Source organism: Bos indicus, chromosome 1 (assembly GCF_029378745.1).
Source record: "Bos indicus isolate NIAB-ARS_2022 breed Sahiwal x Tharparkar chromosome 1, NIAB-ARS_B.indTharparkar_mat_pri_1.0, whole genome shotgun sequence".
In the NCBI taxonomy this organism is placed as follows: Eukaryota; Metazoa; Chordata; class Mammalia; order Artiodactyla; family Bovidae; genus Bos; species Bos indicus.
In genome coordinates, this window is record NC_091760.1 from 156,661,112 (window position 1) to 156,678,804 (window position 17,693).

A 17,693-nucleotide genomic window follows, 5' to 3' on the forward strand; every position below is an offset into this window, starting at 1 on the left:
GCGGCGCCCGGCAGGGAGGGGACCCGCGGCGGGGGGACGGGGCTCCCGCGGCCGCGGGGGTGGAGGGCGGGCCAGGCGGCCTCGCCAGGCGGGCCGGGCGCTGCGGGCCGGGCCGGGCGGGCGCCCCGGGGCTGCCCCCGCCGGAGCCGCGCCCCCGCCCTCGCGTCCTCCCGCCGCTCGCAGCGGCCCCTCGCCGGCGCCGGCCCCCTCCCGGCCGGCCCTGCGCTCCCCACTCCGCTTCTTGGCACTTTCCTCCCGAGCCATCCTCCTGCACAAACTTTGATGGAGAATTTCACACCGCGCTGGAAAGATGCCGGTTATGAAAGGATTGCTGGCGCCCCAGAACACCTTCCTGGACACCATCGCCACCCGCTTTGACGGAACACGTAAGTCTTGCACTTGGATGAGTTGCATATATATATATATATATATATATATATTTTTTTTTTTTTTAAACGATCTTTTCTCATATAAATTACTTTCGTTCCCACTGTCCATTTTGCACCAGGGGACTGTGTTACCTTCGCTTCCTGCCGAGGTGTCTTTTGTGGGGAGAATTTTTTTTTTTTTCAGTGTAATGTTAACACTTCGGTGTATTTGGCCCCCTTGATTCTAGGGTTTGTCAAGGCTGGAAAAGAATCTGAAGAAAGACCTACATCTGTGTCCACTGTGGGACCCGTAATGTCTCTTTAAAAAATCGGTTTTTATTAATTTTATAAGGTGAAGATGAAAATTGTCCATATTGGTGAATTGCCAATCTATCTAGAGTTTCAAGGCTCCGTGGACAGAGGAGCCTGGCGGGCTACAGCCCATGGGGTCGCAAAGAGTTGGATAGACTGAGCGCGACTAACACAACAACAAATTATAGGGAGAGTTTGGAGTGTTCTTTTTCGGTGGAGCTTCATTCCGAAAAGTCTTTTGAATAGGCATGATCCCATCTGAGTTTAAGAAATGCAACTAGAATCAAGATCACCAAGTGTAAGCTTCCTGTAGAATTCTAAGCGTTGTGAGTTGATCAGAATATCGATTCCTACTTCTCAGGTAGAATAAAATACCTTTCGATCTGGAATTACCCTAGCACTCCAGAAGAGACTATTGTGGAAAGAGATGCGGGGCATGCTAAAGGCTGATCTATCATAAGAGAAACTTTCAACATACACATATGTATTTTGAGGGCGAAAATCACTGGACGTTTAGCTTGTTTAAGCTTCGGTTTAAAAGCAAAGATATGCCCTGTGGATTCTTGGAGACGTGATCACATCTGCGAATGGTTCTCTTTCAGGACCACGGTCAGGTCCCCGTTACTTCCGGGCTTCTCAAGCCCTCCTTCAACAGGGGCGGTTGGTTTTCCTTGCAACGAGCAGTCTGTGCTTCGCCCGCAGCAAAAGCTATCACTTGGTTTCTCTATGAATGCCCACACCGGCCTCCTAGCTTGCGTTGCTTCTGCGTGTTGTCTTTCCTTTTCTGCCTATACACAAAACTGTGTAGAAAAGGCTTGTAGTGTTTCCGATATCACTTTTTAGGATGATGGCATATTTCTCGGAGTTGATGGGGGAGCACACATGTAACAATTTTCACTCCAGGAGTCTGGATACACGGTCTTACTACCGGTGGGAAGTAAATCCTGGACTTATGCGCTTCAGGAGTAGTTAGGAAAGTTTATGTGAGGAAGAAATGAAATATTTACTGGATTTTGTTCAGTTTTTATTTTTGACATCCAGCCTACTTGGGGTGGTTGTTGTGAACATTCTTTCCGGTGGTTTTATCTTTATCTTTAGCCTTTCCCTCCCCTGTTATGTTCTAGATGTGTCAGACGGTATGAGTGAAGAGCAATGCTATGGTCTTAGTCAGATGATAAGAAGAGAAAATATCATTATTAGACTTTCAAACCCTTGCCAATGCCATCATCATACCCACCACCCAACCTCTACACAACATCACCACTGCTGTCTTCATGCATGATTGTGGTTACTACTATTTATTACATTAGGAACTGATTAGTTTCTAGTGGATGTTATTCTTGAAGTTGAAAATTTAAACCCCAAAGACTTTTGATATTGATTACAAATACATCTATTGAAAATGAACTAATTGGTAAACGGTGGTTGCTTATTTCATTGTCATTTAAAGTTGAATGGAATTCGGTGTGTTCCCAGCATAGCCCTGGGAATGTCAGCAGGGCTATTTTTAGGTATCAGTTGCTAATGAGAGGAGGCTTTGGATCATCTGTAAGAACACCTCTGCCTCTTTCACTGTAACATTTGATAAACAGCGGACATCTAAGAGAAGGAATGGTGTGCTACTGAATAGCTCTTTTTCTATTTGACTACACATTCATGTGAATAAAATAGAAGGTTAGAGGTTTTAAAGCCTTGTTTGGGAAGATCATCATCACATAACCAGCATTTAGTATAATAGCAGAACTGAAACTGTAGAGGGAGAGCATGCTTGGTCTGTGCTGCAAGGGTCTGTGGAATTCCTGGAGGGGACCACTGTGTATGAAATCAATCTGAAAATCAGTGGAGCACAGCATATAATGATACCCCTCATCCTAACAAACCCCATTCGAGGAATGAGGAATCTGTCTTCTCATTTGCACTTCCTTAGAAATGCAAGAAGACCTGAATAATCTGAAACTTAAAAAAATACTTTAAGCAAAAGTTAGCCACACATTTTGCTGTATCTAGCATCATGGCAAACCATTTCAGCTAAATATTTAGTTTATCTTTTTCTATTTTTATGTATTGACACAATTTTATTAAGTATAATTACTGTCCCTGAAACTCTTTTCCTATGATCATCCTCTCTCTTGATTTTTTTAGAACAGTCATTTATTTCCTTGGGAAAGATAAAACTACTTGCAAGTTTTAAATTTGCAAAATTACCACTTGCCCAAATAAAAATTATACTGGAGAAAGAATAATGCTACTGCACTCAAAACATAGTGTGTTTATTTGGTACATTTTCTGCCTTATTTGTTAGGTATATTTTATAGTCATGTTAACTTCTTACTCTGTTTTATTTTGGGCAATATCATTGAAAAAATAAGGGACCAAACAATAACCCTAGCAAGCCCCCTTAGTTAACCACCATGCGGTATTATTATTATCCTTATTGACTTAATACTGTAGTGGAAAATAATAAATCTTGAAACATCATCTAAAAATTTCTCCCAGGAAAAATTAAATATATGACAATAAAAGCCTATAACATAACCTATAATTTATCAGTTGCTGTATTATCACAGAACAACATCAAAGAAGTTAATAATGCTTTTTATCACCTACTGATGCTTTCCCTGGGTTTCCCTGGTGGCTCAGTCAATAAAGAATCCACCTGCAATGCAAGAGACCAACTTCAATGCAGGAGACCTGAGTTTGATCCCTGGATCCGGAAGATCCCCTGGAGATAGAAATGGCAACCCACTCCAGTATTCTTGCCTGGAAAATTTCATGGACAGAGGAGCCTGGTGGGCTACACTCCATGGGGTCACAAAGAGTCGGGCAACACTGAGCGACTAAAGCACTACCAGAGACACTTTATTATTTGGCATAATAGGATATTTTTTCTTTTTCATATTTAAGAGGTGACCTCTTTGTCAGGATTGAAAGACAGTAGTGGACAGTTAACTGAAAGTTTTTCCTCGTATGCAGCATAATTTTAACAACTACTGGAAAATACAAATCTTTTCACATAAAACTACCCTAGCATATATTTACTCTTGAAGTATGTTCTCCTGGTAAACTGAATGTAAATGAGACTTAGAAAAACTAAGAACTTTGCAAGTATTGAATATGTGTACCCCATTTAGGGGGAAAAAGTAATTCCAATGAATTTCTTTGACTCAGCATATAGCTGTACTTCTCACTTGAAACAGTTAAACATACACACACACAATCTTAACATTGTGACTGCATAATGTTTTATTTTTACACTTTTAATGTACTTAAAAAATTATTTTCAGAGTCGACAATTGCTTTAAGTACATGAATATTAATCTGGACAAAGGGAAGGTGTAATAACAGAACACATAAGTGCATATTTTAAAAAACAGTTTTTCAGTGTGACAAATATTTGCCACAGGGTACCATTTGAGAAAAACACTTTTTTTTTTTTTTTTGAGTATGTAAAACTTTAAAAGAAAAGTGTCCATTTCCAAACAAAGTGGTGCATTAGCCTACATTTTCCAGTCACATCAAAATTTGGCCGGAAAACCTTTTTCCCTTTGGGGTTAGTGAAACAAGGTCGAAGCTCTAAAGGAAGTCTGTAGCCCACTGGACTCTGTCAAGGAGCTTCCAGTCCAAGTACTCAGAAATAATGGAGGCTTAGACACTCACTCGTATTTGCATATGTTTTATGTATTCCTGCGCAAAGTGGTCCAAGGACATTTGTTAAACTGGAATGCTTCCTGTACAAAGGCAGTTCTTAATGGCTTTTCGTCTTTATAGTTTCTTCAAAGTATGTAGATCTCATAACATTGGAAGCACAAAGAGAAGGTAAGGTACCCAGTGCTGCAGGAAGGGAGCACAGTGAAAAAGGGGGCGCTGGGGACTTCCTGAGTCTTTTCTGGGCTATAGTGTGGAAAATATCATCAAAGGCATGTAGCCGATGGAAAGAGTGAGCTCCACCGTGTGTGGGTCTGTCTGTAACGGGCTGTCCCAGGGAAACACTGGCAGAATCACCTAGCGCTGCATAGATGTCTCCCCACAAGCGGCGATTTGCAGAGGCTCGTTTGTGTTTCACACGCCACGGGAAGTCGCTGTTACTCCCGTTCTTTATGTTCGGAGGGATGGTTCCCGAGCTGGGTTTCTGCTTCTGGGCAGGGAACTGCCGCGCCCTCGGTGACTTGCCTTCTCACGCGTCCTTTAGGTCAGACATCAGGCAGGGACCAGCTGGGCCCTGTGCCCAGGGCTTCATAGGCCACAAGGTGGCAACCAAGTCATCAGCTGAGGCTCGAGGCCCCCCTTCAAGCTCACGTGGTTGTTGGAGGAATTTAGTTCCTTGGGGTTTTAGGACTAAGGCCTCTGCTTTCGTGCCTGTCTTCAGCTGGGGACTTTTTTCAGCAGCTGGTTTCCTTTGGGCTCCTGGTACAAAATCCCTTCCCAGGTGCTCTCACAGCACAGCGGCTTCTTCACGATGGAATGTAAGTCAGCCATAAAAAAAAACACTAAATAATGCCATTAGCAGCAGCATGGGAGGATCTAGAGACTGTCATACTGAGCGAAGTAAGTCAGAAAAGGACGACTGTCGTGTGTTTGTCTAGAATGTGGGGTCTACAAAAGAAGATAAATAAACGTATTTACAAAACAGAAATAGACTCACTGATTAGAAAATAAAATTATGATTACCAAGGGGCAAGGGTGAAAGATGAAAGTGGAGGTCACTCAGTCATGTCTGACTCTTTGTGACCCTGTGGACTCTAGCCTGCCAGGCTCCTCTGTCCATGGAATTCTCCAGGCAGAATACTGGAGTGGGTTGCCATTCTCTTCTCCAGGGGCATCTTCCCAGCCCAGGGACTGAACCCAGGTCTCCCACATTGCAGACAGATTCTTGACAGTCTGATCCACCAAGGAATATTCCCAAGAATACTGGAGTAGGTAGCCTATCCCTTCTCCCGGAGATCTTCCTGACTCAGGAATCGAACCAGGGTCTCCTGCATTGCAGGTGGATTCTTTACCAGCTGAGCTACCAGGGAAGCCCAGCGGGAAACAGGGAGAGGGATAAATTGGAGATTGGGACTGACATATACACACTACTATATAAAACATAGATAAGGAATAAGGATTCACTGTACAGCACAGGAAACTCTACTCGATACTCTGCAATGGCCAAGACGGGAAAAGAATCTAAAAAAGAGTGGATATATGTATCTGTATAACTGAGTCACTTTGCTGCAGAAGCTAACACATTGTAAATCAACTATACTAAAACAAAACAAAAAAAAGCAAGGATGCCTTTCTGTTAGGAGCTCACCTCCATCAGGTCCACCCAGAATAATCTCCCTTTTGATGTACTCAAAGTCAACTGATGAGGGATCTTAATCATCTGTAAAATCCCTTCTAAAATCACATGACCTGTCCATATGCAAGAGAAAGGGATTAGATGAGGTGTCACACGAGGGGTTGGAAATCTTGTGAGCTGGCTTAGAATTCAGTCTACTAACAGTGCTGTCTCACTGCTGTCCCATCACACAAAGCCTAACATTTTCACATCCGTCTTCCTGTGAAGCAGGTTTACTGAGCACAGTCTCTGTAATTCTGTATGCACATGAGCACGGTCTCTGTAATTCTGTACGCACATAAACTCGCATCTGAATCCTGGTGAATATATGGCCCAACTCACGGGGCTGAGGGTGTTTCTTTATATTTGGTGAAGATGTGTGAGTCAGTGCAGCCTAGGACGTGTTTTGTCAGCTGTGTTATCAGATTCTTCATTCTCTGATCTAGGAAAAATGTGGGAGACATAAGGATATTTTCAGAATATTAATCCCAGTCTTTTGACAGTGTGCGCACTCTTTCCAGATAAGGAGGATTCCGTGGGGGTCTGTCGGTCTGCGTACTGGAGGGTGAGCAAGCCCACAGCCGTGGCATCCGTCTAGGATCCAAGACGAGTCCTTGTGCCCTGAGCTGACCAAGCTGTTTCCACTTTATTTACCTTCAGAACCACTTGTGTAACTGGGCCAGTATGTGGACTGTTTTGAAGCAGTATGTTTTCCATCTCTTTTTTATGCCTCTAACCATGTTTCAGATTTTAAGAAACTCCACATTATGCACTGTGTGTTGAAGTTGACTATGTTAAATTAAATAATTTTCTTTGCATAAGCTTTATCCCAAGTTTACGAAAACATAGAAAAGAAGAAAAAAAGAGGGAGAGGGAAGAACAAATTGAGAAGAGGGATGAGGAAGGAGGGAATTATTTATTTTCACTCTTTTGACTTGAGAGATGAATTCTTTATCCTGCAAAAGACTTATCATGTAGGTTCTCAAAACTTTCCTGCAAAGAACAAAGTGTTTGATTTATAAGAATTTGGATTTAGGTATTTACCAGAAACCGACTTCCCTGGTGGCTCAGTGGTAAAGAATCAGCCTGTAAATACAGGAGATGTAGGTTCGATCCCTGGCTTAGCAAGATCCCCTGGAAGAGGGCATGGCAACCCACTCTAGTGTTCTTGCTTGGGAAATCCCATGGACAGGGAAACCTGGTGGGCTACATCCATAGGGTTGCAAATGAGTCAGACATGACTTGGCTAACAAGAAATGCGTTTCTTTGAATGAGTGAGATATACTAATAAAAGAAAAATTTTGCTACATGACCTTTAAAAGTACCAGATAATTTTGTTTTGACATCATCATACATGATGAAGAGCATGGAGAGGTAAACATGTTAAGGATGGGAGCTATACCCCAGTGTATTTTTCCTAGGCTCTGGCATTTGGTGTTGCCTGTAGACCAGACACGATGCTCTTCTGGGAAGGCGCATTCTCTCTTAGGACGTCTTTACTTTATTCAGTGAGTCCAACATTTCCTCGAGGACATTTAATCCACGCTGACTCTATACAAAGCCATTATGCTAGGATCCTCGGGGTAAATCAGGCTTGTCCTTCTCTAAAAGAGGACAGGAAATGTATGCACAGATCCCATTGTCAGGTCAGATGCGAGTGTTCAGCAAGTGAAGGAAAGGGCTGTGCGCGTTTGGCTGAGGGAGGAATAGCTTCTCCAGGGGGCATCACACAGTAAATGACTTCCGGGTGGGCATGCTTGGCTCGTATAAGATAAGGGCAAAAAATAATCTTCCATTTACTTTGCCGACTTGTGTAGCACTTGTCACTGAGCCTAGGAAACTGAAGACACTCCTTTTTTTTCTTTTTTAAACTCAAATATAGGTGATATACAATATTATATGTTACAGGTGTACAATATAGTGATTCGCAAATTGCAAAGGTCATATTCCACTTATGGTCATTATAAAACATTGGCTGTATTTTCCATGTTGTACAGCATATCCTTGTAGGTTATTTTTTACCTGAAGATTTGCACCGTCTTAATCCCCTTGCCTATACTGCTCTCCCTCCCCTCCCTCTGAAAGTGTTCATTCTTTCCACCTAGAGATTACTCGCAGCTTCCATGAGAGTTTGCGATATTTTTCAGCTTCTACCCATTAAGGGTTACAATACTTGGTGTCTGAATTTTAACCTGGGCTCTCTGAACGAAGCTGAGAGTCTCAAGCTCATGGGCTTCAGTGGGAAAGAGCTACATTGGCTTGGTCTTGCCTTTGAAAAAGCAAGATATTATTTTATTGTGTGTGTGTGTTTATCTGGCTCTTATGTCTAGATGCTTTGAATTAATTCTTATAGGCTGTCCAAGTGTGTAAACCAAATCCCTAAGATCCTTTTTCTTACTGTGTCTTAATAAAGCCTTCACACTTGAGCAAGGGTCCCCTATTACGCAGTGAAATTGTGTGGTATTCATTTGTTTATGGATATCTGCTTTGCCCACAAAGCCAGCTTTCCTTAGGAAAGGGGAAGATTGATTTCTGACTGCGTGGCTGAGTGCCTTTCTCCCCCAGGGCTGCTCACCGCTGTGTTGTTCTGTAGGACTATGCCTGTGAAGAGGAAAAGTAATTGAGGGTGTGCTAGCCCCCGTGAAGCGACTGGAGAAACGCCAACCCTCAAAGGGACAGAACTGCCACTTCTTCAGAGACAGTAGGAATAGGCCTATTTGCTGATCCTGTCTAAACACTGTTTTTAAACCCATTTTGGTTTAGCAGCGCCTGCAAACAAAAACGATGAGGTTTCAACTTCATCTGTGGCATAGTTCGTACTTAACAACTGCAGCAACTGAAGAGTTTTCTCAGTAATTTAAACAGTCAAATGTGGTTCTTGGCTTATAAATTCCCTGGAAAATTAATTTTGCTTTCCTTTTTAGCTGTTAATACAACTAACTATCTCCCTTAAGCCCTTCAAAATTCACATGACCCCAAGTGAACAAATAATCTTTTCTAGCCCAGGAAACCTATTTGTTCTCTGGCACCGTAATTGGCATCCCACCCACCCATCTCTTCAGGCTGGAGCTCTGAGCTAGCCCGAGCGGCCTGTCCATCTCATGGGTCATCAGGCTTGAGGTTTCACGTGGAAATGCCGTGATTTGGTGCCTTGCTTCTCTCTTGCTGCTTCTGCTTTAGTTTGGATCCTGTTTCTCCTGGGCATGATGGCAGCTTTACTCTTCTAGACTCTTGCGGGCATAAGCCTCTGTCTGACCCACTTGTGGCCCCTTTCAGTCTGCATTGTCCCGAGAGTAATTTTCTGTAAAAGCAGTGTCATCATTTAACCCTGTAACAGACGGTTCGCTGCCACCTCTTAGAGGGGCTCCAAAGCCCTCAGTGTCATCTGACCCCAAGGCCACTCTCAGAATCCTGTCCAGCCGCTGCCTCCTAAGGCTGCAGACACCGTCACCCGGAACCTTCCGGGTCTCTGCCTGGCACCTGCCCTGAGGCTGCAGAGAGTCAGGCGACCTTTTCCCTAGCTGCCACAGTGCCTTGCTCAGGCCGTGCCTTAGTCAGCTCTTCTGTGTATGCTGACGACCTGCTTTCAGCACTCAGCCATCAGCTTCTCCCAGCTTCCTCTCTTGGGCTTATGCTGGGAAGAAAGTCTGTGCTCAATAAATGTTTCTTTGGGTAAAAGAATTCACATTTCTTGAAGACCAGGTTTGTATATTGACTGCCTTTATTGCCTTTCAGTGATAACTGCTGCCCTATTTATACAGAACAATGTGCTTAAATGTAGTTTTGAAACATAATTCTAGACTGGCTTCTAGCCCTTCATTTCCACATGGGTGAAGTGCTAATTTCTTTTACGGAACTCTGATGGTAACAGTGACTCCCACTTGGGGCCTGTCTGCGTTCCTGCTATGTGGCTGGCTGTGTGGCTGGCTGCTGCTTTATCTGTTCCTACACAGACCCGGCTCAGCAAGGAGGCAGGCACTTCAGCGCCCTTTCTGTACCAGATGACAGGACTCAAGCTCCAAATTTTCCCAGCGTTATCACAGTAGCTTGTGATTTTTCTACTATAGCCTGTGATTTTTCTACTATATCACACTGCCTCTAAAATGTGGTTTTTTTAATAGTAAGTATAAACAGGCTGGGGCAATGTGTGATGGCATTTCTAGTTTCTGACTCTCGCAAAAAGGGATTTCTGCTTTAAAGAGTTTAGCCTTTTCTGGTTCATATACTGTTTTCCCTTTTGATACTTGTCATTTAAGGAATGTTTTTCGATTGGCACTTAAGACTTGTATCTGGAACTACTAAGTGCACTCACTTGCAAAGCAGTTTTGCTCATCAAAGAATATCTACTGTCCATTTTTTTAAAAGAAAAAATTAAACCCATCTTCTTTGAGATTTTGGTCCTTAGCATTTGCTGACTTTAGAACTTTCTGTGGTGTTTTTGTTGTCAGGCTAAGCTTTCTATAGAAGATATTCTAATTCTTATTGCTGTTATAGTGACATCTTTTTGTATTTTTACACTACTCATGTCTTACACAGGAAATTCTTCTACTTATTTTGAGTCAACTTTTATGGGAGGAATATATTCTCCAGTGTTACGCACTTTTCAGTTCAGTTCAGCCGCTCAGTCGTGTCCGAATCTACGACACCGTGAACCTCAGCACACCAGGCCTCCCTGTCCATCACCAACTCCCAGTTCACCCAAACTCATGTCTGTTGAGTCGGTGATGCCATCCAACCATCTCATCCTCTGTCGTCCCCTTCTCCTCCCACCTTCAGTCTTTCCCAGCATCAGGGTCTTTTCCAGTGAGTCAACACTTCACATGAGGTGGCCAAAGTATTGGAGTTTCAGCTTCAGCATCAGTCTTTCCAATGAACACCCAGGGCTGACTCCTTTAGGATGGACTGGTTGGATCTCCTTGCAGTCCAAAGGACTCTCAAGAGTCTTCTCCAACACCACAGTTTCAAAAGTATCAATTCTTCAGCGCTCAGCTTTCTTTATAGTCTAACTCTCACATCCATACACGACCACTGGAAAAACCATAGCCTTGACTAGATGAACCTTTGTTGGCAAAGTAATGTCTCTGCTTTCCAATATGCTATCTAGGTTGGTCATAACTTTCCTTCCAAGGAGTAAGCGTCTTTTAATTTCATGGCTGCAGTCACCATTTGCAGTGATTTTGGAGCCCCCAAAAATAAAGTCTGACACTGTTTCCACTGTTTCCCCATTTATTTGCCATGAAGTAATGGGACCAGATGCTATGATCTTCATTTTCTGAATGTTGAGCTTGAAGCCAACTTTTTCACTCTCCTCTTTCACTTTCATCAAGAGGCTTTTGAGTTCCTCTTTACTTTCTGCCATAAGGGTGGTGTCATCTGCATGTCTGAGGTTATTGATATTTCTCCCAGCAGTCTTGATTCCAGCTTGTGCTTCTTCCAGCCCAGCGTTTCTCATGATGTACTCTGCATATAAGTTAAGTAAGCAGGGTGACGATACACAGCCTTGACGTACTCTTTTTCCTATTTGGAACCAGTCTGTTGTTCCATGTTCAGTTCTAACTGTTGCTTCCTGAGCCTATTTTAACCTCAACCCAGAAAGCTGTTTCTACTGTGACTCCACGAGCGGTGGAGGAGAGTGAGTGTCTTGGGGCTGCAGCTTTCGTATTGCGCTGTGACTTTTGGTTTGAATAAAAGTGCTGTGGTTAAGGAAAAGATATGAGAATAGCTATTTGCCTAGCATTTCAGTATATCCGTTCTTTCATTCCATTGCTTGAATTACTTTTGAACTGATCGATAAAAAGTGGCTTCCTATTGTCATTTTTAAGTACATGTATTTATTGTAAGGGAAGCTGAGCATTATTTAATATATTTAAGTTCTATTTAAATTTCCTTTCCTGAGCATATTTGTTTATTCATATTCATTACCCTTTTTTAATTAAATTGTTTCGTTCCCTTTTTGACATTTGTGAGCTCTTTACATAGTAACACATGGAGCACTTTATTAGTGATGTGAATTGTGTATGTTTCCTCCAGTTTTGGTGGATTTTAGCATTTTTATGTAAATAAATTAATCAATTTTCCTTTTATGATTTCTGTGTTCTGTGCCATACTTAAAGAGATGTTTTCTATTCTGAAATTATTAAAAAGATATATCCTATATATATGTGTTCTGTGTGTTCTACCGTAGTTTCATTTTGTATATTCATTTTTTCTACTCAATACATTGTATAATTTGATCTATTGAGTACAATGTAGGGATCAGATTCTTCCTTTCTAGATCTGTATCCATTTTTCTAACAATATTCTTCCATAATTCTCTTCCATGCTGATTTTAAATGTCTAGATTATCATATTCTACATTTGTCTGTGTAATTCTATTTTTGACTTATTACATTCATTTATCTTCTTCTTAATGTGTAGTTTCAGTTTTAATTATAGAAGTTTTATGTGTGTTAAAAGTCTCATTCTATTCTGTTTCCCCTCCAGAATTTTACTTGGCTAATCATACTTATTTGGAAGTCCACAGGAACTTAAGAATCAGATTATCTAGTGGGAAAAACCCCTCATGGTATTTTTAACGCAATCTCCTGTAGGAAAATAACATTTTTATAATGTTGAAAATTCATATCCAAAAATTTGCTGTATATTTTTATCTTTCACATCTTTTTGGGGGGATTCTCAATAAAGGTCTTGCATATTTCTGGTTTATTTGATGCCTAGTAATTTTATCTTTGTAACTGCTAGATAAAAATCGATTCTTTCCTTCCACTGGTTAGTGTTTCTAATGCAGTCATGTTTATTTATTTGAAGCCTATTGATTCTTACATTTTTTATTTTTCTAACCAGTCAGCTTACTGAGTTTCTATTATTCTTTGTAATAATTTTGCACTTGGATTTTTTAGGTTTTTAGATAAGAAATAATATTGCTGTCAAATAATAAAAAGTTTGCTTTATTTTCAATTTTCACAGCTGTTACTTTTGTCCCTTTAATTTTTCTGTTGTCTAGTTGTTTTGGCTAGTATTATAAATACTAAAAAAATGGTGATGATAAAGAACATCTTTCTTGTTTTTGACTTCAATGGGAATTATTTTAGTGTTTTTCTAATAAGAATTTTTCTGGTTTTTAGTTTGAGAAATATTTTATTATTAAGAGATTTTGTTATATGTTCTTATTTTATCAAGCAGTTTAATCAATTCTTTTCATAACCTTTCAAGTAATTCTGTGGTTCTTGTTGAATCAGTTAATAGATTCTTTTGACAGATTTTATAATTTCAACTATCTTTCAATAAAAATTTCTTGAATGTCTTGCTGGTTTTTACTTGTTAATATTTTATTTAGCACTTCACTTAGAATTTTACTTGTTAGTGTTTTATTTAGAATTTCAGAGTGTGTGTGTGTGTGATATTCATTTTTTGTATGTGTATGTTATTGGCTTTTTGGTGGGGGGATCCACACATCCATATTTTTGCCAGTTTTAATGTGGTCTCATTGGGTTTAATATTGGTACCAGATTGTTCTTAATTTAATATATTATCAGTCACTGTTACATTAAAACAAGTCAGGATGGGCTGGTAGGTCTCCAGTTAGTTCTGCAGCTTCAGCTCATGGCAGTTTTCTAGTGGTGTCTCAGATGTCTGTGTACTGAATGCAGTCCTTACTTGAATGGGTCCTTAAATCTGAAAGATGCCCAGCAACAACACACATCTTGTATCCTGGCATTTTCCAGGTGAAAGATATGTATGCATGTCCTTTCCTAGAACAGCACGCATGTTGCACAACACCCCCCGTAACACCGTGTCTTGCAACATGCGTGACACTACAGGCCCACAAGCTAGTGTGCTCGGTAGGAGACATGGGCTAAGCGTGCATGAGCGTGTGACATTTGTATCTATCGTGGGCACCCATACTGGGGCAGTGTTACTGACCCCTTAACATCAAAAGCCACAAATCTGCTGAATAAGCATCAGCATGTTTTCATTTTTTAAATTAGTATCTGATGTCAGAAAATTGTGCCTGCAAGTGACAATTCATCCCAGAAAGTAGCTTGGTCATAATTGCTGTGCACCATTGTTACCTAGTTCAGATTCATACTGCTTGCTGCACAACAGGTCAGTAAGTCAAGAGACGAGTTGTTGCGGCAAGGAGTATTGATTGTATTTGAAAAGCCAGCAGACGACGAAGATGGTGGACCAGTGTCCCAAAGAGCCTCTTACCTGAGTTAGAATCATTCAGGCTTCATTTATCCTTAAAGGGTAGGAGGCTGTTGCAAACTTCTTGGTGCAAAAGTCCTTTGTTCTTGCAGCTGTCCTTATAAGTCTGGTACAGTGTTCCTAAAAAACTCCAAGACAATTGTTCTTTTCAGGTCTACAATTTGTTAATCTCTATGTGAATGGAAAAGTGTTATACCTTTAAACTTCAGAGCCTCAACAATGGGTATTCTGTGTATTTCCGGCTCTAGGCAATGTTCTTTTACAAACGTCTGGAGTCAGCTTGACTAAGCTGGGGCCACACAGCACAGATTAGAGGGAAAGGAAAGGAAAGGAAACAGTCTCTCAGTCGTGTCCGACTCTTCGCGACCCCATGGACTGTAGCCTACCAGGCTCTTCCCTCCATGGGATTCTCCAGGCAAGAGTACTGGAGTGGGTTGCCATTTCCTTCTCTAGGGGATCTTCCCCACCCAGGGATCAAACCTGGGCCTCCCACATTCCGGAATAGGCAGACGCTTTAACCTCTGAGCCACCAGGGAAGCCCAGAGGTAAAGGAACAGACCCAATAAGTTTGCTCTTCTCTACGGGGGCATGATTTTCCATTTAGATCAAAGAATTGATCTTCTAAATGAATTTCATTCATTCATTCTTTTTTTTTTTTTTTTTTTGGTGAAGTTTATAATAGTATAATTCACATGCCATATATATGGAATTTAGAAAGATGGTGACGATGACCCTATATGCGAGACAGCAAAAGAGACACTGATGTAAATAACAATCTTTTGGACTCTGCGGGAGAAGGCGAGGGTGGGATGATTTAAGAGGGTAGCTTTGAAATGTGTATATTATTGTATGTGAAGTGGATCACAGGTCCAGGTTTGATGCATGAGACAGGGTGCTCAGGGCTGGTACACTGGTGACCGAGGGATGGGAAGGTGGGGGTGGGAGGGGCTCCAGCATGGGGAACACATGTCCACCCGTGGCTGATTCATGCCGATGTTTGGCAAAAACCACCACAATATTGTGAAGTAGTTAGCCTCCAATTAAAATAAATATATTAATTTTAAAAAATTACATACCATGAAATCATCCCTTGTAAGTATAATTCAATGAGGTTTACAGAAAACCTGTAGTCATAAAACTACCACCACATTCAAGATAGGCAACGGTGTCTTCCCCTTCCCACCAAAGGTATTACCCTCCTCCCACCTCCAGTCTCTAGGGACAACTAATTTATTTTTTCCCCTTCTTATAGTTTTACCTTTTCTAGGATACATGGCTACTGTGAAACCGTATAGCGTGTAGCATTTTGGTGTGGGCAGGGTGCTTCTGGCCTCTTTCACTTACCATAATGCTTTTGCAGTTAATTTTTTTGCATGTGTCAGTAGCTCTGTTTTATTGTTGAAAACTTTATTCAGTTTTAAATTTGAGTTTCCTGGTACACAGAAAAAAATGAAGCAACAGTGGGTTAATGTATTGATTCAATAGTAGAAGAACTTAGTGTTCATACCATCAAAGTTTTCTATGAAAAATTGGTTAATTTTAATAATACTTGAGTTTTTGCATCAAATTCATGGATGTAAGTAAAGCTTTCCCAAGCTTGTCTTATAGAAGATAAATCATATATTAAGTGTTACCGTAAATTCAGTTAAATGAATCCTTAAAAATAAAATTACTTGTTTTGTGGTGACAAGAAAAATGTAAATTCTGATGGAGTATAGTGTCATAGTGAAGATAACACATGTCAAATTAAAAAATATATGCAGGAGGAAGAAATGTGCTTCAACTTGGTTGTACATTTTTGTGTCCAAAAAGTTGTATATTCTAGCAATCATTGGAGAAAGAAATTCATGGAGAAGAAAATGGCAACCCACTCCAGTATTCCTGCCTGGAGAATCCCATGGACAGAGGAGCTTGGTGGGCTACAGTCCGCGGGTCGCAAAGAGCCGGACACGACTGAGCGACTTCACTTTCACTAGCAATCATTATAGAGGGTATCATGCTCATAATTACCAAATATGTTTATATGTGAAGAATTTATTATAGCAGTCACACTATGTGATAATTGTTAAATACAGGAAAGCATGTGGTGTGCAGAACTTGGTTTTTCTTTTTATTGCCATCATCAGCCAGAATTTTAAACTGTCTGAGCGTTTGAATGAATGCTTTGTAAACAGCCTAAGTGCCTGACAATTATTATTCTTTTCTGAATGAGCTTTTTGTACTTTCTTTTCATTTTGTTTGAAATCACTTGAAAATATTTAGTCAAAGAATTTAATCAGCAGAGTATTAAAAAACTTCATTTTAATGGATAGCAAGTATTGTAAACCAAGGTTAAAGACAGGAGAACTGTGAAATGTATCACTAGATAAGAAAGGGGGAAAGTGAAACAGTAAGAGCTCTAATTCTGTGCTAGATTTAAGAATTTCCCTTGGGAATATTTGGAATAATTTAGCTTGGAAGACTTTGCTTCTGTCTTTAATTGGGCACATTGCTCAGTACTGAAACTGAACACAGTTGAAAAGTTCTGTCGTTTTGCAGCACCTACATTTGACAAAACACTAAGAAGAATCACAGAGATCCTTTTTATGACAATTTCTTGTATGGTAAAATTTGTATTGTACCTTTTTTGAAGGTAATTTCTCTGAGTAATGAAAGGAGCAATGAGAGATTTGGACTGAAAAACTTAGATGCTCAACATAAAAAGTAGAGGTTTTCTCACTGCAGTAAAATATTGGGGACAAATAGAATTGAAAATATTCTGTGCATAGCAGACTTTATCATGTGTCTTTAAGGTAGTTCAGCAAGTACAGAGCATTTTTTCAGTTAAAACTTTTTATGGTCTATAGCAAAGAGTTAATTGAAGATGCCTACAATTTCAAATTTATTAAGCATAAAATGCACCACTGAGGAAAACTACAGGAAATTTATTTATTAAAATAATAATATAATATAGATACAAGAGAGATATTATTTAGATTAATACCAGCAACTTAGTGTAAAAGACAAATATCAGTTCAGTTCAGTTCAGTCGCTCAGTCGTATCTGATTCTTTGCAACCCCATGAATCGCAGCACGCCAGGCCTCCCTGTCCCTCACCATCTCCCGGAGTTCACTCAAACTCACGTCCATCGAGTTGGTGATGCCATCCAACCATCTCATCCTCTGTTGTCCCCTTCTTCTCCTGCCTCCAATCCCTCCCAGCATCAGAGTCTTTTCCAATGAGTCAACTCTTCGCATGAGGTGGCCAAAGTACTGGAGTTTCAGCTTTAGCATCATTCCTTCCAAAGAACACCCAGGGCTGATCTCCTCTAGAATGGACTGGTTGGATCTCCTTGCAGTCCAAGGGACTCTCAAGAGTCTTCTCCAACACCACAGTTCAAAAGTATCAATTCTTCAGCGCTCAGCCTTCTTCACAGTCCAACTCTCACATCCATACATGACCACTGGAAAAACCATAGCCTTGACTAGATGGACTTTTGTTGGCA

General features: G+C 40.8%; 1 protein-coding gene across 2 annotated transcripts in view; it reads left to right on the forward strand.

Annotated features, from left to right (window-relative positions):
- Nucleotides 1–150: 150 nt before the first annotated feature.
- KCNH8 (potassium voltage-gated channel subfamily H member 8) overlaps nucleotides 151–17,693 on the forward strand; it is a 492,644-nt gene continuing 475,101 nt past the window's right edge. For both annotated transcript variants that reach the window (XM_070797270.1, XM_070797274.1), the window contains exon 1: nucleotides 151–386. In XM_070797270.1, the coding sequence (XP_070653371.1) occupies nucleotides 311–386 (76 nt within the window). In that variant the 5' untranslated portion in view covers nucleotides 151–310. The remainder of the gene's footprint in view (nucleotides 387–17,693) is intronic.